General features: G+C 38.8%; 1 protein-coding gene across 2 annotated transcripts in view; it reads right to left on the bottom strand.

The window, feature by feature from the left end:
- Positions 1-26,315, bottom strand: part of C5 (complement C5) — a 50,579-nt gene extending 24,264 nt beyond the window's left edge. The window contains exons 1-19 of one of the 2 annotated variants that reach the window (XM_054007572.1): positions 26,215-26,315; positions 25,049-25,241; positions 23,774-23,936; positions 23,033-23,103; positions 21,962-22,053; positions 19,440-19,522; positions 19,134-19,224; positions 18,396-18,501; positions 15,560-15,686; positions 15,086-15,201; positions 14,676-14,876; positions 13,293-13,496; positions 11,894-12,103; positions 10,115-10,264; positions 9,022-9,151; positions 5,533-5,598; positions 4,621-4,821; positions 4,292-4,382; positions 3,026-3,102 (exon numbers count right to left, since the gene is read on the bottom strand). In XM_054007572.1, the coding sequence (XP_053863547.1) occupies positions 3,026-3,102; positions 4,292-4,382; positions 4,621-4,821; positions 5,533-5,598; positions 9,022-9,151; positions 10,115-10,264; positions 11,894-12,103; positions 13,293-13,496; positions 14,676-14,876; positions 15,086-15,201; positions 15,560-15,686; positions 18,396-18,501; positions 19,134-19,224; positions 19,440-19,522; positions 21,962-22,053; positions 23,033-23,103; positions 23,774-23,936; positions 25,049-25,241; positions 26,215-26,279 (2,437 nt within the window). In that variant the 5' untranslated portion in view covers positions 26,280-26,315. The remainder of the gene's footprint in view (positions 1-3,025; positions 3,103-4,291; positions 4,383-4,620; positions 4,822-5,532; positions 5,599-9,021; positions 9,152-10,114; positions 10,265-11,893; positions 12,104-13,292; positions 13,497-14,675; positions 14,877-15,085; positions 15,202-15,559; positions 15,687-18,395; positions 18,502-19,133; positions 19,225-19,439; positions 19,523-21,961; positions 22,054-23,032; positions 23,104-23,773; positions 23,937-25,048; positions 25,242-26,214) is intronic. The other variant, XM_054007574.1, reaches the window with a different exon arrangement.
- Positions 26,316-27,202: the final 887 nt, after the last annotated feature.

Below are 27,202 nucleotides of genomic sequence, written 5' to 3'. Positions count from 1 at the left end.
CTTTCAGCATTCCAAGCCTCTAGGACCAGTTTTCCCATGATACTGATGGTCAAGGGGAAATGTTCAGCTAAATTATATATTAGTGGGGAAGGAAAAGAGAATCTTGGATCTCTCAAGACATCTAGATAGACCTATGTGTAGTGCTGAGGAGGAGCCGGTGGTCATGGTACATGTAGGTACCAGTGACATAGGGAAGGATAGGAGAGAGGTCCTGGAGGCCAAATTTAGGCTGCTAGGTAAGAGATTGAAGTCCAGGACTTCCATAGTAGCATTCTCTGAAATACTTCCAGTTCCACACACAGGCTAGTTAGACAGCCAGAACTGCAGGGTCTCAATGCGTGGATGAGACGATGGTGTAGGAAGGAGGGATTTAGAGTTATTAGGAACTGGGAAAACTTTTGGGAAAGGGGGAGCCTATACAGGAAGGATGAGCTCGACCTAAACCAAAATGGAACCAGATTGCTGGCACTTAAAATTAAAAAGGTCATAGAGCAGTTTTTAAACTAAGGGCTGGTGGAAATCCGATAGGTGCGGAGGAGCACGTGGTTCAGACAGCGACATCTGTTAGGGGAGGATCTGTTGATGGAGATTCTCTATGTCCTAGTAAAGAGGAGAGGATGGAAGATGATAAAATACGAGTAGGATCTGATGAGAAACAGTCAAATGAAAAAAATCCCATTCAATTGCATCATGTAATGGCAGACAGCTAAAAAGTGACAAGTTTTTAAAGTGCTTATTTACCAATGCTAGGAGTCTAAATAATAAGACAGGTGAACTAGAGTGTCTCGTATTAAATGAGGATATTGATATAATAGGCATCACAGAAACTTGGTGGAATGAGGATAATCAATGGGACACAGTTATACCAGGGTACAAAATACATCGGAAGGACAGAACAGGTCGTGATGGTGGGGGAGTGGTAGTATATGTGAAAGAAAGCGTAGAATCAAATGAAGTAAAAATCTTAAATGAACCGAACTGTACCCTAGAATCTCTATGGATAGTAATTCCATAATCTAATAATAAGAACATAGCAGTAGGGATATATTACCGACCACGTGACCAGGATGGTGATAGTGACTGTGAAATTCTCAGAGAGATTAGAGAGGCTATTAAAATAAAAAACTCAATAATAACAGTTGAAATCCCCCATCCCCATATTGACTGGGTACATGTCACCTCAGGATGGAATGCAGAGATAAAGTTTCTTGACACCTTAAATGATTGCTTCTTGGAGCAGCTAGTCCCAGAACCCACAAGAGGTGAGGCAATTCTTGATTTAGTCCTTAGTGGAGCACAGGATCTTGTCCAAGAGGGGAATATAGCTGGACCACTTGGTAATAGTGACCATAATATAATTAAATTTAACATCCCTGTGGTGGGGAAAACACCACAGCAGCCCAACACTGTAGCATTTAATTTCAGAAAGGGGAACTACACAAAAATGAGGAGGTAAATTAAACATAAATTAAAAGGTACAGTGCCAAAAATGAAATCCCTGCAAGCTGCGTGGAAACTTTTTAAAGACACCATAACAGAGGCTCAACCTAAATGTATACCCCAAACTAAAAAACATAGTAAGAGAACCAAAAAAGTGCCACTGTTGCTAAACAACAAAGTAAAATAAGCAGTGAGAAGCAAAAAGGCATCCTTTTAAAAGTGGAAGTTAAATCCTAGTGAGGAAAATGGAAAGGAACATAATCTCTGGCAAATGAAATGTAAAAATATAATTAGGACGGCCAAAAAGGAATTTGAAGAACAGCGAGCCAAAGACTCAAAAAGTAACAGCAAAAAAATGTTTAAGTACATCAGAAGCAAGAAGCCTGCTAAACAGCCAGTGGGGCCACTGGACGATGGAGATGCTAAAGGAGCACTCAAGCACAATAAGGCCATTGCGGAGAAACTAAATGAATTCTTTGCATCAGTCTTCACGCATGAGGATGTGAGGGAGATTCCCAAACCTGAGCCATTCTTTTTAGGTGACAAATCTGAGGAACTGTCCCAGATTGAGGTGTCATTAGAGGGGATTTTGGAACAAACTGATAAACTAAACAGTAATAAGCCACCAGGACCAGAGGGTATTCACCCAAGAGTTCCAAAGGAACTCAAATGTGAAGTTGCAGAACTACTAACTGTAGTTTGTAACCTATCATTTAAATCAGCTTCTGTACCAAATGACTGGAAGACAGCTAATGTGATGCTAATTTTTAAAAAGGGTTCCAGAGGTGATCCCAACAATTACAGGCCGTTAAGCCTGACTTCAGTACCGGTCAAACTGGTTGAAACTATAGTAAAGAACAAAATTGTCAGACACATAGATGAACATAATTTGTTGGGGAAGAGTCAACATGGTTTTTGTAACGGGAAATCAGGCCTCACCAATCTACTAGAATTCTTTGAGGGGGTCAACAAGTATGTGGACAAGGGGGATCCAGTAGATATAGTGTACTTAGATTTTCAGAAAGATAAGAGGGAAGATCCTCTCAAGGACTGGTAACTGGTTAAAAGATAAGAAACAAAGGGTAGGAACAAATGGTGAGTTTTCAGAATGGAGAGAGGTAAATAGTGGTGTCCCCCAGGGGTCTGTACTGGGACCAGTCCTGTTCAACATATTCATAAATGATCTGGGAAAAGGGGTAAAGAGTGAGGTGGCAAAATTTGCAGAGGATGTTGTGAAGGCCAAAACTGTAACAGGGTTCATAAAAGAACTAGATAAGTTCATGGAGGATCGGTCCATCAATGGCTTTTAGCCAGGATGGACAGGGATGGTGTCCCTACCCTCTGTCTGCCAGAAGCTGGGAATGGGCAACAGGGGATGGATCACTTGATGATTACCTGTTCTGTTCATTCCCTCTGGGGCACCTGGCACTGGCCACTGTTGAAACACAGGATCCTGGGCTAGATGGACCTTTGGTCTGACCCAGTATGGCCGTTCTTATGAAAGGAAAAATGTCTTGCAAAAGAAAACTAAATCCAAAAGCTCACTAATTATTTTGGTTACCCTTAGTGAGGTCCTAATGCTTACCTTTATCTGAAATGCCAACACCTTGTATTTCCCATGTAGTCAGAGAATCAGGCAGAGTCACTGAAAGGGCCTTTGATCTATATTACAAATGGTTTTTGAGAGTTAGTAAATTTTATAAATTATTATTATTACTTTGTTAATACCAACAATTGGCTCAGCACTATACAACACACAGGGTCAAAGATTCAGGTAAGCTGTACAGGAGACCTAGAGCTGTTGACTTAGAACACTGAACACATTTTTGTCTGATTAGGCTTGGTATTGGTCAGCCTTCCAGAAATCAGTGAGTTTTTAGAACTAATATGAATAAAAGGAGAGCTGGGGCCTGACACTCTAGGAATAGGTGGTCAGTTTCCTGCACAGGGACATAATGGAAAAAAATGTCAAGGGGAGTCGGGCCCAGCCCCACCAGAGATTTATCATCTACCTTCCAACTGAGACTGATCAAGTGAATATAAAAGCAAGCAAGTGGCTCAGTTGGGGAGAGGAACTGTGGAAAGGAGGGTGATGCCACTAGCTGGCACTGAATGGAGAGACATACAAGGAAAGGACTTTGGGATCCAGCAGCCTACTTTGGTCAGGGGAATAGCTTTGTGTTCATATTCCTGGAGTGGGGAGACAGGCCACTAGCCTACAGTTCTTATAGTTAAGGGCAGTATCATAATGCATATGCACAAGAGGATAGAATTTAAGTTGCACAGACTTAATTCTGGCATTTCCTAACTTTGGAGTGCTTTGTTTTGAAACCCTAATATTCTCTTAACAATATTTTTAAAAATTGAATAAATATACAATTCTAAAAAATGATATAAGAATTCAGATCATAGGAGGAGGGCAGGAAAACTAAAAAAAAATCTCTTAAAAAAATATGGTCAGTCTAAAAACCCTGCAAATTCATAGCAAAGGTATTTGCCCCCTTGTGAGTCAATATTAACCCTCTCCACCGAGGGTATGTCAACACTGCAAGTGAAAGTGTAATTGTAGCACAGGCAGGCACACTTTTTTTTTTTTTACTAATTTTAATCTAGCTAGCATGGGTATGCCTACCCATGCTTCAATTACACCTTCCACCAGGACTGAAGTAGGCAGCATGATCACTTCCCTCAGTCAACAGTAGGGGAGTGAATTAGGGATTCTTTCTCTGTATTGAGAAGGGCTTTCAATAAGAGATGGATATCCTAGTTCAGAAAATGGGGCACTTCAGATTCTAGGCAATAGCTGAGCTCTTGCAAGTCAGATGACATTAAATGGTTCAGAGTATAGTACCCTGGAGGAACTTGGTGGACTTCCCATAACCAGCTTTCAGGGAAGTAGCTTCGAATCCCTGGCTTGTCCAATCCCAGTAGAGCCTTAAACTCTGAAAAGGAGAAACAAATAAAGCAATTCAGAGATTCCTAAGGCTTTCCACTCACAACCTCAAAAATCACTGTTTTTGACTTCTGTGATCATACAGCCTAGAATCTTTGCTTCTGTTTTTCTTGTAAAATTAAAAAAATGGGTTTTAATGTTCTTACAAGAAGGCTGTGATTATCCGAAAACAACCATATACACCCTCATAAATGTATGTATAAATTCACAGACAGTTTGAAACTTACGGATTCTTGCCAATATTAAAACTTTGTGGGTCTCACTCTCCCGTAGTTTTGTTGCAAATTTACAGCAATCCTTGAATGCGTTTATGCACCTAGGAATACTCTTAATACGCTCAACTCTCTGGTCGCAAGTTTCCCCGAGAGGAGATTCTTTTACTCCAGCCATACAGCACTTCCGAATCTCTGAATTCAAATATCTGGATGCTGAAATAATAATAAAATATCTTACATAATCCCTTCCTTGAGATAAAATACTTTTAAATGAATGGCTGTAACTGGTCATACTGAAGTAAATTTTCAATCATGATAAAGGTGTAGCTTTCAGGAAGAAATTAAATTTGTCATTTTAAAAATCCCATGTTCAAAGTGACCTCTCCATATTATTGTGAATCAAAATTCTAAAACAAATAAGGAAAAGGATGGAAATGACATTTCAAAAGAAAAAGTCAGCCACAAAAACCATAACCATGTTTTTCTCCCTCTCAAGGCCTATGTTGCATGAATTGGTGGTCTCAGTCCAATCCTTAAGGGATCATATCCATATTAGAAATGCCAGCAGTACAACTGGCAGACTTGTGAACACAGAAGCCAAAAATTAAAAGGACAAAAGCACTCTTCCGCCCCTACGAGTAGGTCAAGGTTGGGACAGATTGTCATGTTGTTAATTTGTATTGTGGCCATGATTCAGCAAGGAACTTAAGCAATTGCTTAAATTTTAAGAATGTGCTTAAGTCCACTGACTTCAAGTGAAGCATGTGTTTAAGAGCTTTTCTGAATTGGGTTCTCTGACAAAGCTGAACAATGACATTGCAATCTAGCTCTTCTTGTGCACACTCAAAATTTAAACCTTCATATTTCTCATTTCTAAAGTACAGCCTCTTTTTTTCATATATTCAAACAAAACTTTTGGAGCACCTTTGTTTTTTATTTCCTCTTCAAAGCTGGCTCTTCTTGGTCTTACAATTGCTTTACAACTTTCGTCTGTTAAAAAAAAAAAACCCAAGACATGTTATAATATTTTTTCCACTAATTTTTTCCACTAACTCATCCCAGAATTAAAATAAACCAGTGAAAGTACATTATAGGATTGATCTGTGAATTTGGCAAGTTTTGTTTTGCAGAACTACTAACTGTGGTATGTAACCTATCATTTAAATCAGCTTCTATATCAGATGACTGGAGGATAGCTAATGTAATGCCAATTTTTTTAAAAAGGCTCCAGAGACAATCCCAACAATTACAGGCCAGTAAGCCTAACTTCAGTACCGGGCAAATTGGTTGAAACTACAGTAAAGAAGAAAATTGTCAGACACATAGATGAACACAATTTGTTGGGGAAGAGTCAACATGGTTTTTGTTAAGGCAAATCATGCCTCACCAATCTACTAGAATTATTTGAAGGGGTCACCAAGCATGTGGACAAGGGGGATCCAGTGGATATAGTGTACTTAGATTTTCAGAAAGCCTTTGACAAGGTCCCTCACCAAAGGCTCTTAAACAAAGTAAGCTGTCATGGGGTAAGAGGGAAGGTCCCCTCGTGGATCAGTAACTGGTTAAAAGATAGAAAACAAAGAGTAGGAATAAATGGTCAGTTTTCAGAATGGAGAGAGGTAAATAGTGGTGTCCCTCATGGGTCTGTACCAGGACCAGTCCTGTTCAACATACAGTAACTCCTCACTTAAAGTCGTCCCGGTTAACTTTGTTTCGTTGTTAAGTTGCTGATCAATTAGAGAAAATGCTTGTTATAAGGGAGCATTGCGGAACTTTAAACATTATTTGGCAGCCGCCTGCTTTGTCCACTGCTTGCAGAAAGAGCAGCTCGTTGGAGCTAGTGGTGGGGGCTTGGAACCAGGGTGGACCAGCAGCCCCCCTATCAGCTCCCCACTCCCCTAAGTTCCCTGTGCAGCAGCTGCCCTGCAGGCTATACATTGCCCAGCAGTCCCTCGCCCCACTGCCATGTGCTGCTTCTGCCCTCTGCCTTGGAGCTGCTCCCAGGAGCCTCCAGCTTGCTGTGCAGAGGTGGGGGGGAAAAGGGGTGCTAATGTCAGGGTGTCCCTCTCCCTCCTTCCTTCCTTTCAGGGCCGGTGCTTCCATTTAGGCGACCTAGGCGATCGCCTAGGGCACCAGGATTTGGGGGAGCGGCATTTTGCCGCCCTCAGCGGCAATTTGGCGGCAGGGGGTCCTTCCACGCTCCGGGTCTTCGGCGGCAATTCTGCGGCAGGTCCTTCACTTGCTCCAGGACCTGCCGCCGAAGTGCCCTGAAGACTGGGAGCACAGAAGGACCCTCCCACCGCAGAATTGCCGACGACGACCGGGAGCCCAGAAGGACTCCCGCCTAAGGCGCCAAAAACCCTGGCGCCGCTCCTGCTTCCTTTACCCCATCTTCATAGAGAAGGGGACGGGGAGGACACATGACAGGGCTCAGGACGGAGGGAGCTTGCAGCTGCTATCTCAACTTGCTGATCTACTTAAAAGGGCAGTGTACTTAGAGTGGGCTCAGCATACTTAAAGGGCAATGCGTGTCTCTCTCTCACACACACACAGTGTATGTCTCTGTCTCTCTCTGCCATGCTGTCTCCCCTCCCTCCATTCGTGTTGCCTTGTAGAGTGCAAGGCTACATTAACAAAAATGTGTTAACCCTTGAGGGCTCAGTCGAGTGCTAGTTCATCATTTAGCAGTTGGCATTCCCTGGGAAATATCCCACTCTCTTCCACCCTCTAACTTCACCACTCAACCAAGCTTCACTATCATCATTGCTGTGTACAGTATTAAATTGTTTGTTTAAAACTTATACTGTTTTTATATATATATATATAGATAGATAGATAGATAGATAGATAGATATATATAGAGAGAGAGAGAGAGAGAGAGAGAGAGAGGGGGGGGGGGGGGGGGAGGAGGGGGAATTAGGTTCCAGGGAAACTTTTTTCGCCAGAGAAAAGTCTCTCTCTCTCTCTCTCTCTCTATATATATATATATAGTCTTTTCTCTGGCGAAAAAAGTTTCCCTGGAACCTAACCCTCTCTATTTATATTAATTCCTATGGGGAAACTGGATTCACTTAACATCGTTTTGCTTAAAGTTGTATTTTTCAGGAAAATAACTACAACATTAAGCGAGGAGTTACTGTATTCATCAATGATTTGGAAAAAGGGGTAAAGAGTGAGGTGGCAAAATTTGCAGATGATATAAATCTACTCAAGACAGTTAAGTCACAGGCAGACTGTGAAGAGCTACAAAAGGACCTCTCAAAACTGGGTGACTGGGCAACAAAATAGCAGATGAAGTATAATGTTGATAAATGCAAAGTAATGCACATTGGAAAACATAATCCCAATTATACATATAAAATGATGGGGTCTAAATTAGCTGCTACCACTCAAGAAAGAGATCTTGGAGTCACAGTTCTCTGAAAACATCCAATGTGCAGCAGCAGTCAAAAAAGCGAACAGAATGTTGGGAATCATTAAGAAGGGGATAGATAATAAGACAGAAAATATCACATTGCCTCTCTATAAATCCATGGTACGCCCACATCTTGAATACTGAGTGTAGATGTGGTCGCCCCATCTCAAAAAAGATGTACCGGAATTGGAAAAGGTACAGAAAAGAGCAACAAAAATTAGTAGGGGTATGAAACAACTTCCATATGAAGAGAGATTAATAAAACTCGGACTTTTCAGCTTGAAAAAGAGACGACTAAGGGAGGATATGATAAAGGTCTATAAAATCATGACTCGTTTGGGGAAAGTAAACAAGGAAGTGTTATTTACTCCTTCTCATAACGTAAGAACTAGGAGTCACCAAATGAAATTAATAGGCGGCAGGTTTAAAACAAACAAACGGAAGTATTTCTTCACACAACACGCAGTCAACCTGTGGAATTCCTTGCCAGATGATGTTGTGAAGGCCAAGACGCTAACAGGGTCCAAAAAAGAAATAGTAAGTTCATTGAGGGTATGTGTATCAATGGCTATTAGCTAGAATGGGCAGGGATGGTGTCCCTAGCCTCTGTTTGCCAGAAACTGGGAATGGGAGACAGGGGATGGATCACTTGACGATTACCTGTTCTGTTCATTCCCTCTGAAGCACTTGGCACTGTCCACTGTCAGAAGACAGGATACTGGACTAGAAGGACCATTTGTCTGGCCTGGTATGGCCATTCTTATGTTCTTGTTTATAACTTCAGTTCATTTTATAATTGCAATGAGGCACTCTAGGCCCTAGAATCTAAGGTATGTATCTTTTTACCATAATTACAATCCTTAGAGCATTTGTATTTATGAGACAATGATTCCAACATTATTCTTCCTCACTGTATAATTAAGCTCCAAAATAATAATTGTGAGCTATGCTACTCGTAGAAAAACAGATTTGAACTTGCATGTTTAAAGGATAAGTACCTGCTACTTTAGAGTCATCTGCATTAGCATTGGTTAGAAATGTAAGCCCAGCTGATCGGAATACATCAACATTGTTCTGCCCTCCTCCAGCACCACATCCAAGATCACTGTTTTCCAAATCTAACATTACCTATTGAAAAAAGTAAGCCAGGAGCTCATTTCAATGTGAAATATATTATATGACTGAAGGGAGCATTATGGACCTGTGAGGATTAACAAGCCATTTAGCCAGTAAAATGATATAAGACTGACACAGAAATACATTGTATTCAGTGTTGTTATAGTCATGTCAACCCCAGGATATTAGAGAGACAAGGTGGGTGAGGTAGTATCTTTTATTGGACCGACTTCTGTCGGTGAGAGAGAAAAGCTTTCAAGTTTACACAGAGTTCTTCTTCAAGTCTGGGAATCTTACTCATCTTGTATTTAACTGTGACGCTCTGAGTAAGATTTCCAGTTCTGAAGATGAGCTCTGTGTAAGCTTGTGTCTCTCACCAACAGAATTTGGTCCTATAAAAAAATATGACCTCACCTACCTTGTCTCACAAAAATACATTGTTATTTTTCTCTTCTTGTACTAAACTGTTGTGTAGTGCTGTTGTAAAATGTTAAACAGCAGCTACATTTCACCACCGAAGTGGCATTCTTTCAGCTGCAGGTGAAGTGAATTCTACATAAATCTGTGAAAACAGAAATCCTAGGTTATCTACTGAACAAGAACATTACATGCAACAGAAATATGAGCTCCCACATTACTACTCTAGCAGCGTGCCTTAAAAACCTGACCTGCAGGAATCACTACTAGGACTGAGGAGGGGAGTTCAGTCTCCACGCCTGTTCAATCACAGAGCTCTCCAAAAACAGAGCCAATCACTGTGGATTTTTTGATGACTGGAACTGGGCTAAGCCCCACAACTCATTTCCATAGGGCAAACAATAATTGAAAGACAACTACTTCTGATTACTACTGACCTCAGCTGGATTTGACCTAGTAACCTAGAGGTGAAAGACTGTAAATCCCATCACCAAGCCTTCTGAATGCATGCAACACAAATTTTTAAACTGCCACTATATTTTGTGACTATTACTTAACTCTTTCCATAGACCTCTTTCTTGTTCCTGTGATTCCATATATTGCCTCGTCGATAGATGACAAAGCAACAAAAGAACTGAACTGGGTTTTCATGTTAATTGATATAACCGTGCCCGGCTTATGAGAGTCTTCTTTTGATAATAACTGAACCTATAAAAGGAAAACAAATATTGGTTACTGAGATGCATGGCCAGAAAGGGTTAAGCATCCTGCAGGAATAATGACCCAAATTCAACCTTTAGAGACATGTTAGAAAAGTATCTAAATGGTAATTAGGGCCATTCCATGTCAGATAGGCTAGAACTTTGAAATGCAAACCTATATTGTTCGAAATTAGAGGTGATACTAATTGTATGTGTGTAATTATATCTTGTTAGAAGTTAACAATGTAACCAGTCTCTGTCTATGCTGTATTCTGTTAATTCAGAGCTCAAAAGGAACTCTTAACATTTAAATGAACTATAAATATAACATCACTGTATTCATCTTTCTTTTAAATGTCTAGCAAATCACCTATGAATGGTGGAAAACGGGCAACTGCCTTATGTTAATTCCTGTAGCTAATTACTGATGCTTAGGAAACAGGTCTACTTCAAAGTTTCCATGATTGCCTATTGTTCACTTAAGGACTCTGAGCTGTCAAGAGAAGGTCTGGAACTGTATAAAGGTCTCTTGGTTCCTGATTCTTTTTATCTCAGATCCGCTTGATGCTTTATGCAGAGGAAGCTTGAGTCATAACACTGAGCTCTCCAGACCCATCTGGATCACCCTGAATATAAACATTGGACTATAATCTATGGACTAATTCTGAAAGAACTCTTTGCAACTACAAAGCTCACCATCTCTACTATGAATCTGATCTCAGAACAGTACTTATGTCTGTATGCATACTGCTCTTTTAACCAATACTCACTCTCTTTCTTTTTTAATAAATTTTAGTTTAGTTAATAAGGATTGGCTCTAAGCATGTATTTGGGTAAGATCTGGAATATTCATTAACCTGGGAGGTAATGTGTCTGATCCTGCTTTGAGCAGGGGTTGGACTAGATGACTTCCTGAGGTCCCTTCCAACCCTGATATTCTATGATTCTACTGCTTCTCAGTGAGGGTGGGGTTTCTCTCACTTGTTAAATTTTTTTTTTCAGGGGAGGGATAGCTCAGTGGTTTGAGCATTGGCCTGCTAAACCCAGGGCTGTGAGTTCAATCCTTGAGGGGGCCACTTAGGGATCTGGAGCAAAATCAGTACTTGGTCCTGCTAGTGAAGGCAGGGGGCTGGACTCGATGACCTTTCAGGGTCCCTTCCAGCTCTATGAGATAGGTATATCTCCATATATTATCCTTTGCGATTGGTAGAATTTATATGATGAATTAGATTTTCAGTAATCCTCATCATATTTGACTTGGGTGTCTGGGTGGAGGCCTAAGGCTGGGTTACTTTAAGGGAACTGTGCTGTTGGCTTCTGGGTAACCAGTAAGGTATTACAGAAGCTGTTTTGTGCTGGTTTGGTAAATCTAAGTATAGGAATATCCACTAGCTTTAGAGATCGTCTGCCCCATTTGCAGTTTGTCCAAATTGAGTAACCTCAGTGCAGCTCCCCTGGGACTCCGGTCACAGTTACTTAAAAAAATTAAGAGATTTGAAGGCTGACACTTTAATGTTTTGGGAAAACACTAGAGAATCTGTGCAGCTCTGAGAGTAGAATTTTGATGATAAAACAAACGCACCACTTAACTCGAGAATGTTTATGGAATTTTTAATACACAGACTCATACACTCACCTGGAGGCTATTGCCACACTTCTGTTCTATATTCAGCCAAACTGAATCAGCTACTAATTCTGCAGTTTCCTCTCCAGTGACAATGTAGTAGACAAGGAGACGTGCTGAAGGAACCATTTCTTGCGTTAGCTTAAAGTTTAGATTTTCATAATCTGAGCTCATAATCCTTTCCTGAGTTCCAAAACTTACTATTTTCCCTTTGGATAATATCTATAAGATGAGGGCGGGGGGGGGGGGGGGGGGAAAAAAACAAAAAGAAAGTAACTAGTCCCAGGAAGTGTTCCTGACTCCCTAGAAAGTCACTTTGGCAAAGAGAAAGATTTCTAGATAATATACTATTTGTGTATCTTAACTGGTGAACAATAACAAAAAGGAAATTTAAAAAGTTAAATTTTACTTTTAGAAATACTTTTGCCCTTTTGTATTGATTTTTTACATGAACTCAAACCACTTTGTAAACATTAAATTAAGCCTCACAACTGCATGTAAAACTGGCATCTTTATCTTGAATTCAGAGCATACTAAGAATCAAGCATTTGAGATGTTTAATGTAGACTGCCTTAAATTAATGTAAAAGAGAGTTGTGTCAATTGAAATAGTATTGCTTGTTTTAATATGAACAGATTGTAATATAACTGAAAGTAGCACTTTTTTATACCATACGACATCCTGTAAACCCTTAGATACAATGTAATAGTGTACCTGAAAAAAATTAGGAGTCTAATATATCAAGTATATGCTGGCACCATGGGGAAGTTTATCTTCCCCTATTCAATGGACCAAATTTAGACCAGTGCAAGGAAAAGGACATAACTCCCCATTCCCAAACAGAAGTGGATATGCACTGCAAATGCTGTCTTGATGAGTGCCCATAATCTTGCTCTAATCAACCATATACATACACACAGCGCTCCTCAGAAGATTCTTGGCGCTGGGATCATGAACAATTTCCCTACGTGAGTGTACGACTTCCAGGAGAAGTAAGCATGTGTCTTAGTGTTTGCTGAATGAGGGTCTTCAATCAGGAAACTGTCAAAAAATCAAGTCTACAAGCCCTTTGCTGCTGACCACTGCTGCATTTCTTGTCTAGTGGTACCATTCTTTGAAATGTTGGAGTTCTGCGGGACACTGACTTCACAAGGGACTTAACAGGTACTTGAGACTGCTGACAAGCAATTAACACAATGCTGATGCAAAATCAGTCTGCATTTGTCTCATTTTTACAAGTTCTCTCCATGTCAAAATTAATACAGGAGCAATGGGGGAAATGTGTGTTGCTGTCTGAGCGGAACCTGTTCTACGGCTAAATATAGGACTTTGATCTCTCTAGTGTTGTTGAACTGGCACCTTGTACTAAATTACAAAACAATGTTTTTATGTGAAAATACATGTTACTTACCAAATAGCTGTAGCGATGTATTTTATGAATATAGTGGCTATGTGGATACACCTTAATGCTCATATAATCCCCTACATGTAGTAGTTTATAGTTTGAAGCCCAGTCAATGTACAGATAGCTTTTGCTGAGCGATGAGTATGCTTTTGCTTCATAGTTTCCAGTTGCCTGATTTTCTTCTGATAGACTTGTATCTGCAGTTTTTAGCTAAAAATGATACAAAGTGCATAAGAAGGTTTAATACCAAGAAACATTCTGATAATGTTTTGTACAATGCCTTTTATCCAGCATCTGAAAGCCCTTCGTAATTAATCAAGTAAACTTCACAATACCCCTGTGAATCAGGAATTATTAAAGTAATTTTGTAAATAGGTAAACAGAGTCCAAAAGAGGCTCATGGCCTGATTTCAAGAGAACTAAGCACTCACAGCTCTCTAGTCAGTGATAAAGGAAGGATCAGAAGTCAGGCATGCTGACTCCCAAATGCATTCTTTAATTATGAAATTATACTTTCTCCTATTAAATAAATATTAAAATTAAAATGTAATATAATATGTATACAGGATGGATTAACTGGTTCTGATAAAATGACAGCCAACTCAAGCTTTTGTCTGAAATATAACTCTGCACATTTTGGTTTCAGACAGATGCTGAAATCCCAAAATACCATGAGACACTATTTTGTCCCTCTGTTTGAGATGGTCAATGAACAAAGGGAAATTCTATTAGAAAGCCTGCTTTGGGTAATTTCTAGGTCGAGATAAATTGGTTCATGTACATTTGGATAACCAGTATCTGAAGTTTTAGGTGTTTATATGAACTGAACCTTTTGAATTAGGTGATCATCTTTAATATATAGACAAATCAATTTCAACCATTTCACATTTTCTTTTATAAAAAACTGTCAAATCCAAATAAGTAAAAAAAACCAAACCAATAGTAAAGATGTATATATGTATACATATAAGTAGAGAGGAAAAAGGTCAACAACATATTGAAAGCTACTGTCATTTTGATCAGATGCCTCCAGAATGAGAAAAAGCACTTTGAGGATTTTTATTGTTAAGCAATTCATTTGGATTTTTTTATTTTGATTTTAAAAATCTATTACAACTAATTAGGATACACACCTATATCTGTATTTGGATTTGTTTTGTTTTCATTTCCTCTTTTCTTCACTGTTGTCAACAAGGGATTAGTTTCAAAATAGTTTAATATACAAGTAACTTTCCTCTAAAGCAGTCTTATTCTGTAGTATTGAATATTTGTCACAATACCTGGTTTCGTGTGTAAAAACTTCCCATCTGTATTGCAGACTGGCCAAAGTAAACAGTCAGAGAGTACATACTGCGCAAGAAATACAGGAGTCAGAAGAATTTAACTCACTTGAAATTCCAGTGCTTTGCTAGCAGATGGAATATTAACCACAAATAAAGCAGTTCCATCATTCACGCTTGTTTGTCTTGTCCCAGCATCTGAGCCTTCTTGTACCAACTTAGTTGAATCCATTTGCTCATCAAATACATTTGCACTGAGAATTACAGGGAGGTTCCCCACAGGCTGATCCAATGTATCCTTTACCTGAACCTGATCATTAGAACAGAGAAACTTTGCAATAAAAATCCTATATAATTATTCTTTAAATGTGAGCATGAGCAGGAGTACCTTGGCAGAAACAGTCTGTCCACCTGTCACAGTAATTCAAGAGAGTAAATGGGCAGGCAGATCTCAAGTAACATGCATTAAAAAAACATTATATGTTATAGCATACAACCATATTGCTTATGTTAACTAACCTTGATGAAGAATGGAAGACCAGGCTTCACAAATAGAGGCGTAGCAACCAAGTTCAATTTGTAGGGAGATAGCGCATATCTGACTCCAGCAAATTCACTTTCTTCGTTAAGTCCACCTAACAAAAAATATTTTTCTTTTGAGAAGTGTCTTCCAGGGATCCCATTTTCTCCCTCAAAAGTCCTATTTCATGGCAACCCATGCCATTTGTTATTCTCAGGCCTGAGGAGTCTTTACACTCAAGGATCAAACTTTTATCAATATGAAATTAAATGAATAAAAACCTTAAAAGCTTTTAAAAAAATATGTAAAATTGTGCTAGTGATGTTAAGTCATGCTTCTCATATCCTTTTGGTAAAGGAGATTTCTGAACACAAAAGAAGATCTTGGGCCAGGAACCATGCCTAAACTTTGTATTTTATTCAGATTTTCACATAAGTATGTTCAAATGAGGGACTAAAAAACCAAAACCCTACCTGTAGATTCCAACACTGTTACAGTAATATACAGGTATGACCCATCTAACTCTTCTAGGCTTTGGTAGTCTATTTCCTTAACTGCATTTTTACTGTTAAAATCGACCTCTGCAACTCCATCAACTATCTGGTAATAAAACAAAAATAAAGATAAACAAATTATGCTGCTGTGCATAGTTTAAAAATAATCTCCAAAGACATGGTTTACAGCATCTGTCTCAGATGTGGACATGCACAAAATCTATATACAGCAGAGACCAAGGATAAGAAATTCTAACAAAGGAGAACAGAGTTGCTCCCCTGAAAATTAACCAAGCGATAGCAGATGTTCCAAGTTGTGTCCTTGAAGCCAGCAAGAACTAAGAGCATTACATATCCAAGCAATCTTCTCTGAGATCCTTCCTGTCCCATGAGCAAAGGAAGAAAGAAGGCAGATGATTCTGGAAGTGCACCAAGAGCTAAGTAAGTGGAGGGCTTTGGTTTTGTGGAACACTGGTCCACCTTCTATAAGGAGAGGGGGCTGTATAGTTTGGATAGCCTCCACCTCAATAGAAGGAAGACCAATCTTCTCAGTGATAGGCTGGCTGGAATAGTCAGGAGGAGATTAAATTAATAACAAAAGGGAAAGGTAAGACATGAGCACTCAGCACAAAATCAAGATATTGAGAACAAAATTAATCAAGGAACCAAAGGACATCAAGAGAAGAATTTTTTGAATTGCCTATACACCAATGACAGGAGCCTGGGAACAAACAAGAGGAATTGGAATTGCTCATTTATAAGCATAAATTTAATCTAGTTGGTATTACTGAAACCTGGTGAGATGATTTGCATGACTGGAATGCTAAAATCAACGGTTATAACCTATTTAGGATGAAGTGGGCAAAAGGGGAGGGAAAGTGGCACTCTAGGCCCAGGCCACTGTGGGAAACTGCAGACCCTCCACCTTCCCTGGGCAGGGGACCGGGGTGCCCAAGAGCAGCCCCCAGCACATGTACCCAACCCCCGGGTCATGCCACCCAGGGCAGGTGGAGGGTCCGGGGCTCCCCACAGCAGCCTGGGCTCCCTGGGCGGCTTTTACTATGGTCTGTCTCTGGCTTTCAGCCTGGACAGGGGGAGGGGCCTCAGGGGAAAGAGGAGGAGCAGAGGGCGGGGTCCAGTGGTGAGGGGAGGCTAAGGGCCACCTCAGTCCCCACTTCGGAAAAGCTGGTGCCACTACCAGGGGCTGCACTTCGTGCACCGTCACAAAGGGCAGCCATTGCTGCCATCACTGCGCTGTGCCTGCCCAAGGCTACTATGTCCATGTTAAAAAGAGGGAAGGCATGTCCCTCCCATTTTTAAAAGGCGGGGGCATGGCCCCTTGCCTTCCCTCCCTCAGTTCCGGAGCCCCTGTCTCGAGTAGGAATAGAGAAGTTATTTTACCTCTGTATTTGGCACTGGTGAGACAATTATGGAATACTGTGTCCAGTTCTGTTGCCCACAATTCAAGAAGGAAGTTAATAAATTGGAGATGGTTCCGAAAAGAGTGATGAGAATGATTAAAAGATTAGAAAACATGACTCAAATTGCGCAGTGTATTTAGCTTAACAAAGAGAAGTCTCCGCCTCCCAGAGTCCTGACTTGATTACAGTAGGGCTCTTCAATCTAGCAGATAAAGGTAGAACATAATCCAATGGCTGGAAGTCAAATCTAGACAAATCTAGATTGGATGCAAGATGTAAATTTTTAACAGTGAGAGTATTTAATCATTGGAAAAAACTTACCCAAAGTTCATGGTGGATTCTCCATCACCAATATTTATTAAATCATGACTGAATGTTTTTCTAAAATATCTGTTCTAGAAATTATTTTGGGGAAGTTCTATGGCCTCTGTTTCACAGGAGGTCAAACTAGATGATCTTGGCCTTGGAATCTATGAATCTATGCAGAGGGAGCATCATCATTCACTCAAGGGAGAGACTGATTTGTTTCACAACTGAATGACTGAACCAAAAAGCTAGACTAACCTGAGAGGAGAATGGCTAAATTTGGAGTTGTCTAGGTCTTGTTAAAAGATTAATATTATTACAATTAATTCTGTATTGTATTTCCTTCATTTGCTTTTCAATCTTCAGTGTAAATATTATTTCATGGAAAGTTATAGTCACACATTATTTACTTAAATGGCCAATTGAGCCAAACTGAAACTGCTTTCTGTCTGTCTGAGACATCATCTGTTAAGTTTCAGTCCAAGGTGAAGTTTTATGCCTCTGATAACAGGGGTGTTAATGGATGTTAGGGATGTAAATAGGGTTTAAAAATAGTAACCATTTAACCTATTAAAATTCTATTGGTTAAACGGTTAACCATTAAGGAGTTCACATAGGTGGGGAACTAGGGGAAGGAGGGTGCTGCAGCATCAGTTTTATGCGGGGCTCCGCTGCTGCCTGCGCCCGGCATCCCGGCCCAGATCTCTGCTGCCTCCCTGTGCCTGGGGTCCTGGTCCCGCCTGCCGCCTCCCAGAGTCCTGGCTGCCAGCCTGGCCCAGGTCTCTGCTGCCTCCCCACGCCCGGAGTCCCGGCCACTGGACCACACCCAGAGGCCTGGCTGCTGGGACCCCAGATGTGGGGGGCAGCGGAGTTTAATTGTTAGCCAAAACCGATAACAATGTGCTTATTGGTTAACCAGTTAAACTTTTACATCCCTAATGGATGTGTTGACTTTAAATAACTGAGAGTGCAAACCATTGCATTGGCTTGCAGAGGCCTACTTCAACTCCCACTCAATTCCATGGAAAGACTTCAATGGAAGCTGTATCAGGCCTGAACTCAATAAAAATGGCTTAGCTTTTTCTTACCTCAGTTACGTGCATTGCTCTTTTCATCATCCTTTTTTCAGTTCCTTCAATTATTCCAAAACGCATATAAACATCTGCCCTGGCGACCTTCTTGTTATAAAAATACCTTGCGAACAATAAAAATACTCCTTTAAAGTTGTTATTGCAATGGACGCAGAAAAGCTGAACATAAAATATCATATGCACTTATTTTTAATAAGCAGTCAGGCTCTGAACAGGTGGCATGGGAAAGAGATGGTCTTGTATGTATCTCTGTCAAACCGTTCTGACCAACATACAAACCACTGTTGATAAGTATTGAAGGAAAGTGCAGCCATTCCTCTTCCACTTCAGTGATATGACTTTTTGAGGAGAAGGTAGTCAAAGGGAAAAAGATGGGAGGACCTTTCAGGTACATCTAGCCTACAGCTGGGGCCAAACCTCTCAGCCTGGGTATACAGACATGCTCTAGCTCTGCTCAAGCTAGTGAACTAAAAATAGCAGTGTGGACACTGCAGCATGGGCTTGCCAAATAAATATTGATCCAGCAGGTCAGGCAGGCTTGTACTCAGGTGGCTAGCCCCTGCTGCAACATTCATGCTACACTAGATTGAACAGAGGTAGCACATTATCTACCCAGACTGGGCGGCATGCTCCCTGCTGAAGTGTAGACATACCCTTAGAGACTGGGGGATTCCTTCCACTGAAGTGAAGAAAAGACAAAAAAAAAAAAAGAAAATAGAGACCAAATCTCCTTACCTAGCTTTAATAGTAATCCTGAATGTCTCAAATTTCTCAGAACTAATTATGTTCTTTTCTGGTTCTATGGAGATGAAAAAGCTTGGCATTGCTGAAAATTAAGCAGAAAGTTAAATATAACAACTTAAATGTAATTTTAAATATTAAGCAATATCAACATGAAAAGATGTAATTGAAAATGGTCCAAAGAATCAAATGTATGTTTAAAAAGATTTTAACTGCATACTTAAAGGGATTGAAAAATAAGGCTATTACTTTCTTACTTAATATTCAGAATTGAAAAACCTAGGAAAAATCATATATTACCATATTCTTTGACTTCAAATTTTGCAACAGCAGAAGTTGTGAAACTCTTTTTGTACTTGGCTTCAACCTTCCAGATACCATACCTATAAAAAAATTATGACATTTTAAAGATGAGAATTAATGTTGTCATCCAATAATATACTTTTTATGTTAATAATTCTAATTTGGAGACTGCTTCAATAAATAATCTACAGTTTTGAGTGCTTTTTGTGAGAGAAAAGCCTGCACAAAGCTGCACATATGTTCCTATCCTAGTCATGCAGGCAAACCTTGACTAGGTTCCTTTTTAACCCATGTACTACAACTCCATTGTCTTCAGTAAAGTTGTAACAAGGGTTAGTTACCATATGTTAGTTTAAGATGGGTTAAAAGTACATCTTTCCACAGCCTTAAGATATATCTACACTAGATTTTTTATTTAGAGTTGATTGATTGCTAATTAACTTGAGGTAGTTGTAATATTTGTAATGCCTAATTTGGACACTCCCCAAATGCTTGCACTTTATCCTAGAACAAACATTTGGGGTTAGAGCTGGACCAAAGCATCTGTGTTAAACTGTATCCATGTCTACCCCAGGAAAATGTGTATTGTTAACACATGTTAAAATCCTAATGTGGATAAGGTAAGTTGTAGTAGCTGGTTGAGATGTTAAAAATACACTTTTTTCCTTATGACGACAAAGTCTGTGGGTTGATCTACTAATAAACAATTCTTGTAGAGAGACTGCATCTTAAACTGCAAGCTGTCAGTTTTTGGTTAAGAGTGTTAGGAAAAGATGTATTTTTAACACATTATCTGATCAAGTAAATCCTCCAAAGGGAACTTGTAGAATTCCAGCTGGGTCTGGTACATGTCTGGGGCTTGCAGACACTAACACAACACAAACAAATAATTAAAAATAATAAGTACCATAGAACCTAAGTTATGAACACCTCAGAAATGGAGACTGTTCGTAACTCTGAAACGTTCGTAACTCTGAACAAAACATTATGGTTGTTCTTTCAAAAGTTTACAACTGCACATTGACTTAAGACAGCTTAAACCCTCAATTTAAACTAAACAAGCACAGAAACAGTTTCCTTACCTTGCCAAATCTTTTTTTTAAACTTTCCCTTTATTTTTTTGTAGTTTACGTTTAACACAGCACTGTACAATATTTGCTCTTTTTTTTTTTTTGGTCTCTGCTGCTGCCTGATTGCATACTTCCAGTTCCAAACGAGGTGTGTGGTTGACTGGTCAGTTTGTAACTCTTGTGTTTGTAACTCTGAGGTGCTATTGTACATAAAATCAGTGTCTGAAATCATTGGGGTTTATGTTACCCAGTCCAAACGATGTAAGGCTAGTGTTATGAGAAACCCAAGACCTGACAGGGATGTGAAATCAGTTTTTTTAAATGACTGAAAATACTGTTCACTTTTTCTAGTGGAAAGAAAATCGGTTAAAACATTCTGCTCTAAAAAATCTCCATTAGTACCACTTTGCTCACCCAGTGTACTTGCAGCACCCCCTACAGGATTCAAGGAAAATGATGAGGCATTTATTTTGGATTTTATTACTGCAAAAATATATCTATTCTTGCCACATAATATCTTTCTATCCCTACTACACTCACACAGATTATATAGAGAAAAAACAACAAATTCCCTGTTTAAATGTTCATACATACTTTCAAACTATAACTAGCACTAGTGTTTGAGTGTATCTAAAAGTTCTCCCTCCTGGAAATCGTTGGGTCTTTGACCTCATGCCTGACTCGGAGCGGAGAGAAGTCTATAGTTTTTTAAAATTTTCTCAGGCATTGGAACATGACAGGGCTATCATTGTGCTATAATTGTAGCTTTATCCATCAATATCTTCACCTGCCACTTCTCCCTACTCCCTGTTTCCACTGTGGCATTTTCCATATATATCAGAAAGACCAGAAAGTGAGCCTCCTATATGGCTACTGTTAATGTTGCTTTCTGATCTGACTGGTAGGAAGAGAGAGTATGGCTATTATTACCCTTATAGCATGGCTGATATACACAATACCAAAAACTCCTCCTCCTTCCCTTCCCATTTAGCAGATCCCCCTCCTAAGTAAATTCACCCGCCCCCAAAAACCTCTGCCACAGAACTAACATGACATTTGCTGCCATCATATAGTTGACTCTGCGTATGTTACAGCCATTCTCCCACACAGTCTGTCTTGTCTATTTGGACAATATTGTCTCATTATTTCCTTGTACTTCTGTCTGTAGCCATCTGTGGTCTCTTGTCTTATACATAGATTGTAAACACTTGTGGGCAATCAGTGTCTTTTTGTTCTGTGTCAGTACAGAACCTAGTACAGAGGGGATCCATGTTTCAGGCTCCCGGGCACTACAGTAATACAAATAATAAATAATAACAGTAATAATAATAATGATTTGAAATTTCCAGTTCCATGTAACTCGAGTACCCTCCGTATCAGTAAAATGCAGTTTCAACATCTTTGAGAAATGGCATTAACAAGTAATGTTTAAAACAAACATAAGTCTACTTAGGATTAGAAGGAATCTTGAAGTCAGGAAAAGATAAAATTCCAGTAAAGTCTTCCTCTTCTATAATATCCACTTTTACTCCTTCTGGATCCTTTAGATCAAAGCAGAAAAAAAAAAAGTTACAGACAGTTGAACATCACATGCTCATATGGCACATTTAGAGGAGAGTTAGTCTTTAGTGACTTCAGTGGGAGCATGATCAGGATCATTTTTTCTTCAGATTTTGTCCATTTCACAGAACAGAAAACAAACCTTTTTCTGAAACAATTCATATGCTGAAACTGCATCTTCATTTTATAGACTCTTCCACCAACATGTAAAACTCCTCAGTCTGATGCATTGAGATTTTAACTACACAAAATTAAGACCTCATTCCGAAAAACAAATGCATACAAATAATTTTACACACAAGGGTAATCTCACTGATATTAACTGGACTGCTCCCAGGCATGAATTTAATCATGTGCTTAAAAGTTTTCAGGATCATGCCCTAACTTGAAATTGAATCCTCTGATTAAATGTGTGATACAGGAGTTAAAACAGCAGTAAACTGTGAACTTGGGAATGACTAACGCACCAGAATTTGAAACTCTGGCAAAACATCTGACTTGGGCTCCAATAATTAAATTAATTTAAAAGAGATAGTTATCACATGATGCTCAATATTATCACTATTATATTACTGTGGTAATGACACTAAAGCAAATATTGAGACTATTGATTCCTTTGCATTTGAAATGAAAGAAATGGCAACACCAAAAAACAACTTATATGCAATGAAAGCTCTCCCACAAATCCTTTCCTTAGAGATAAGTGGTAAATCAGTTTTTTCCACTGAGGCTACTCTTGAGATAAGACTTACAAGCTCTGTCCAACTGTGCCAAGTCACTTTTAGGACTTCCAAAAGGTTATTAAATCGCAATAGCAGTTCCCTGACAAGCACTGTTAATTTTCTAAAATATTTGGAGATCAATCATTTTCCATACTACAGCAGAGTGGTTTACTATTTAGCTATAGTCTCTTTATGGTCTCCAAAATGCCAATATTAAATTAAATTACAACAGACTCACCACAAAAGTTAAGACAGTTTCTCTTCGGGCTGGCTTCAGTTCTTCATCCAAAGAATAAACCCTGACTTTCACTGTAAGAATTATTTATAATAAATTTTAAAAAGTTCAAATAACCTTAAGCTTCTATACATAGTTATTCCTAAAAATCTTTAGTATTAAAAGGATATTCTTGATTTGTTGCATATCTGAAACCCCCACTACAGAAATACATTGAGCCATTTATTCATGCTATCAATATAAATAGATAGATTTTGCACTGACAACTGCTTCAAATTAAATAATTAAAATACATAATAAATTCTTTAACTTCCATGATCCCAGCATTTCATTTTTCTGTGGGAGGAGACTGCTATAAAGTCAATCTCGACAAAGATAGTAATCCAATTCATTTTTTTTCAATGAAGTATTTCTTCAATAATATTTTTGAACATATGTTCAGCAAAGATCTTTCTCTTGTCCTATGTGCCTCAGTTTACTCATGTGTTAAACACTTCATGATGTAAGGTGGAGAGCAGGACTGAAGGAAGGAATTTTGCAAGAAATAATTAGTTTATAAAGTGCTAACACACTGTAAATTATTATTTTGATGTTCAAATACACTGTCTGCTTAGATAGTAAGCAACTGGTGAAAATCCAGCAATGTGTTTGATTGTTTAAAGTAAATTTAAATCCTAATTCCTTGGCAACATAGACTAACTTTTAAAGCTTTAAGCCAAACAGAAAAAACAGGCATTACTGTACCTGATTGATCAGGAGTATAAATGGGTTTGTCTGTCTGAATAAAGAGAAATCCATTTTTATAGGTAACTGGCATTTTTTTCTCTCTTGTAAAATGTGAAGAACTAGCTTCCAGATACACATACAGGACTGAACTCGCTGATCTTGGCAAATCTTTTGGTTGAATCTGCCAGGGATTGTGGGGAGAGACAAATAAATATTGGTAAATATTAAAATAATCAATCTATGACTTCCCCCTGCATTTTTTGTTGAATAGAATATCTGAATTATAATTAGCATTCTGTTGTTAATTATTTACTAAATATGTTCATCAACACCAACATCATGAAGGAATTTCTTCTCCATGTACACAATGTATAAATGGTCATGAGCATTACATTGGGGTTCACCTTCTTCTGAGGCACCATTTACTGGCCTTTCCAGAGGTAAAATATGTGACTAGAGGCACCAACATACAGTTACTGTATAACTCATTCAAATTCCATTTCACTCCAAGGGTGAAATCATGGCCCCATCAAAGTTAATGGGAGCTTTGCCACTGACTTCAACGGGGCCTTAATTTCACCCCTAAACCAGTCAGCATGCTTTCTTAGATTGAGCACACAATTAATCAATCTTGTCCATATCCATTGTTTCTCCCTTATTTAACTTTTCCTTTTTTTCCTTTTTAAAGGCTTAGTTAGTTGGATGCTTTAGTATCTCTCATACCATTAGTTCAATAAAAAATATAGAACACAACATATCTGTCTGGTCCATGGAAACAAAGAACATGTTTGGATAACTGATGTGATCATCAGCATGGTAATTAGACAATTGAGAGATATGACCATAGGCATTAAAGATAATTAAAGCAATAAAGCAATATTCTTTTGGAGCAATGATTCCTATACTAAAACGAATTGTTTTTTATATTAAAACTTGAACAAACATTTTTTCTTGCTGATTTTTTTATCTCCTTGTGCTCAACTGCACCAGTGGAAGAAAAGGTGTGACTACACTACAGAAAAATGTCACTTTGAAAGAACAAAAATTATATTCATACTTTGTTTTCATTTTTGGCACCTTATTCTCCACTCTATTATACCAGTTTTACACTTTCATAGCTGAGGATTTCAAAAGAATTACACTTACACAAAATGGGTGTAGCAGACTGAAGAATCAGGCCCTTTCTCTTAACAATTAAAGAAACTGGATACTCAACATAGTGGAGTCAATCCAACCTATTTTTACAGTCAAATGCAAGCATAAGAGAAAACAAGAACTGTTCTGAATACATACTGTTAAGGTTACAGAGCCTTGGAATTTGTTGGCTGGAGATAACTGAGCGTGGCCAGAAGCATAAGTAGTCCGCTTATCTGGAAAACTTTTAATAGAGATGCTGACAGGAAACGCAGCCTCATATCCAAAAGCTTGAATTACCACTTTCTCAGATGCTGAAACGCGAAAGATCTTTGGTGCTGTAATAACATATCTATAAAATAAAAAAAAAAACAGACAATAGGACTGTCAGTTTCTTTTGTGCTTATTATTTTCATTTAAAATTAACTTAAAGGTATACAGCCAAAGCTGAGGGCTACAGATTTGATCTACTTCTATTTATACTGACATTTTTTATTAAAAATGTTTCCTGGATAGTAAACAAAAAAAATTACAAAATAGGGATTCAACAAGAGATCCACATTTATGAAGAGTTATCATTTCCTTCAGTATGTGCCTGGTTGTGGGAAGTTCAGTATGCTTATAACGCAGCACACAGCTAGTTCTTTCTAAAAAGAAACCCCTGACACAATTCTAAAGTTCACCTCTGCTATCAAACAAAGCCCAATCCTTGTCATCAGACGATCTGGTAATTGCAGTAGATTTTATTAATTATAGACAGGAACAATGTTTGAAAGGCTGATCTTCTGCTAAACATTTTTTTTAAATGCAAATTATTTTTTGTGATAGAGGTTCCTTCAGCGCTTTTGAAAAAGTAGATTGTATACGTGTCAGACAAAACTATTCTGATTAGAACTCTCTTTGTTTCAAGTCAATATGCATTGAGATATTTAAAATAACCTGATAAAATAATCAGTGCAAAAAAACCTCAAACAAACCCCAGTCCTAGCCTGTGACCTTACACACATGATTAACTTTACTATTTTGAGTACTCCTGTTGAAATCAACAAAACATACTTGAACGTGTACATAAATGTTTGCAGAATCAGTACCTAAATTCATACAGTTCTTTTTAAATTGGAATGGCTAGCATTCCAGAGCAGCACATACTGCATTCAGTATACGTAAGCACAGTAAGTCTGTTTATTGAGAATACTTCTGAAATTTGTTGAACAAATATTCTATGCATGTGCAGTAGTCATCTCCTTTGTTTTAAATATCAAAACCATCATCAAGGCTACCATCATCAAGCAGTATTTCCAGTAAACAGACCGTGTTTTACTTACGTTTGCTCCTGACTCAAACTTCTTCCAGAAAAAGCTAAAATACAAATGAAGCTTAAAGTATTCATGATTGGCACAAGTACGAAACCAAAGACACTAGTGAAACTTTGGTGAAAGGGTATTTGGCTTCTGCTTCACTCAAGTATATTTGTGTTATCTGTATTTATCTAAAGATTAATCATTAACATCAGATCTCTGAAAATGCTGCTTTAACAAAAATCACACCTCAGATTAACCTCATTAGCTATTGATACTGCCACTGCACATAATCTGTGAAAATTACAGATGCAGGCATTATTATACTGACACATGAAGAGAAGGGAATTACCTTACAAGTGAAGAACCAATCCTGACAGGGCCAACTGAATCAGGGTGGATGTGGTCCACTCCCAATAATTCATAAGGAGGTGTCAATACCAAGAGAGGGAAAATTGCTTTTGTAGTGAGCCAGCCACTCACAGTCCCTATTCAAGCCCAAATTAATGGTGTTAAATTTGCAAATGAATTGTAGCTCTGCAGTTATTCTTTGAAATCTGTTTCTGAAGTTTTTTCGTTGAAGTATGGGTACTTTTAAATCTGTTATAGAATGTCCAGGGAGACTGAAGTGTAATTTTCACTCCATGCATCTGAAGAAGTGGGTTTTTACCCACGAAAGCTTATGCCCAAATAAATCTGTTAGTCTTTAAGGTGCCACCGGACTCCTCATTGTTTTTGCATATACTGGTTCAAACTGGATTCTGTAGAGACCAACAGACAAAGAAAGGACTTTGGGATAAATGGCCTAAGTTTAAACTGCCTCAGGGCCTTCTTTCTGATCCAGCAAATGGACAGGACCTTCTGTCCAAGAGGAGGGACCCAATCCTTAGGGAAGGGTTGGAAGGACTGATACCAATCAGAGCCCTTGCTACAGATGGGAAGGTGGGGTGTTCTCTGGTAAGCTTAATAACTTGTGTGTAGGGTTTTTTGTTTTTAATCTTTTTACCTAAAGAAT

Source organism: Malaclemys terrapin, chromosome 17 (assembly GCF_027887155.1).
Source record: "Malaclemys terrapin pileata isolate rMalTer1 chromosome 17, rMalTer1.hap1, whole genome shotgun sequence".
In the NCBI taxonomy this organism is placed as follows: Eukaryota; Metazoa; Chordata; order Testudines; family Emydidae; genus Malaclemys; species Malaclemys terrapin.
Note: the sequence above shows the minus strand (reverse complement) of the source record. Positions and strands in the feature narration are given on the sequence as shown.